A 1,200-nucleotide genomic window follows, 5' to 3' on the forward strand; every position below is an offset into this window, starting at 1 on the left:
TTAAGAGGAGGCTAGATGAACACCTTGCTGGGGTCATTTGACCCCAGTACTCTTTCCTGCCATGGCAGGGGGTCAGACTAGATGATCTGCTCGGGTCCCTTCCAACCCTAGAAACTATGAAACTATGAAATGGCTGTTCTTCTGTTAAAATCAAGAACTGCACATTTTCTGTATTCATGAGGAAATATGTAAAACCAATTATATTTAAAAAGTTGATGTACCTATTTTCTAAATCTGGTATTTTTTCTACCGAATTTCAATGACATTTCTCTTTGAATGGAAAAAAAAAAGGCACTACAGTAGCCAGAAGGAACTGTTTTCTTCCCAGATTTTTCTTTGAAGCAGGGAGTCAAAAAATACAAGTACACCTACAGTACTTAATGATTCCCTAATCTATTCAGATTAGCATTCAAAAAATAAAGGATGGTTTAATACTGATACCCTTCAAGCCTTCAAAATCAGGTCACCAATTACTAACTCATTTCCATTACTACACTCTTATTTTAAGGCATTGTGATTTTAGCAACTGGTATTAAAAAAAATTTAGAATGAACATTGAAAATGTTAATGGTGTCAACAGAGAATGCAAAAAAGTTGTAGTGAACAATTAAGTGTATACATTTCTAGAAGTTAAATACCTTCCAAAAGTTCAAGTGGTAATATTTCAAGCAAAGAATCTTGACTGCGACTTGAGCACTCAGCAGCATCATTTTGATTGATTCCTCTCTGTATTAAGCTGGACTCTTCCAAATTATCAAAAATAGGACGAGCTTCTTTAATTTGGACAGTACTTTCCCTAGGATAGGGAGAAGAGAGGGGGAAAAGTCATTTTGTTAACAGACTGCTTAAGACAAAGCTCAATCATAGTCAGAATACAAAGGTTATTTCAAACATCTGGTGTATAAACAAGTGAAACCCTATCCACTTATTACCCATAATAGCTAAAGACAGACACAAAACACTGCCATTATATCTCCCCATTTTTACTTGGAGAAAATGAAACATAGGCCTGCCCCCAGCCAAATGGGTCACCAACTGGCTGGAGGGCCGCACCCAGAGAGTGGCGGTGGACGGGTCATTTTCCACCTGGACAGATGTGGGCAGTGGGGTTCCACAGGGCTCAGTCCTTGGGCCCACACTGTTCAACATCTTCATCAGTGACCTGGATGAGGGGGTAAAAAGCACCCTGTTCAAATTTGC

At 38.8% G+C, this 1,200-nt stretch overlaps 1 protein-coding gene across 1 annotated transcript in view; it reads right to left on the reverse strand.

Moving 5' to 3' along the window:
* CEP192 (centrosomal protein 192) overlaps window positions 1-1,200 on the reverse strand; it is a 106,872-nt gene that overhangs the window by 96,698 nt on the left and 8,974 nt on the right. Inside the window, exon 3 of the mRNA XM_019545570.1 lies at window positions 639-796. Within this exon, the coding sequence (XP_019401115.1) occupies window positions 639-796 (158 nt within the window). The remainder of the gene's footprint in view (window positions 1-638; window positions 797-1,200) is intronic.

The sequence above is a fragment of the Crocodylus porosus genome, unplaced genomic scaffold (genome assembly GCF_001723895.1).
Source record: "Crocodylus porosus isolate Cpor-Errol unplaced genomic scaffold, CroPor_comp1, whole genome shotgun sequence".
NCBI classification, from domain to species: domain Eukaryota; kingdom Metazoa; phylum Chordata; order Crocodylia; family Crocodylidae; genus Crocodylus; species Crocodylus porosus.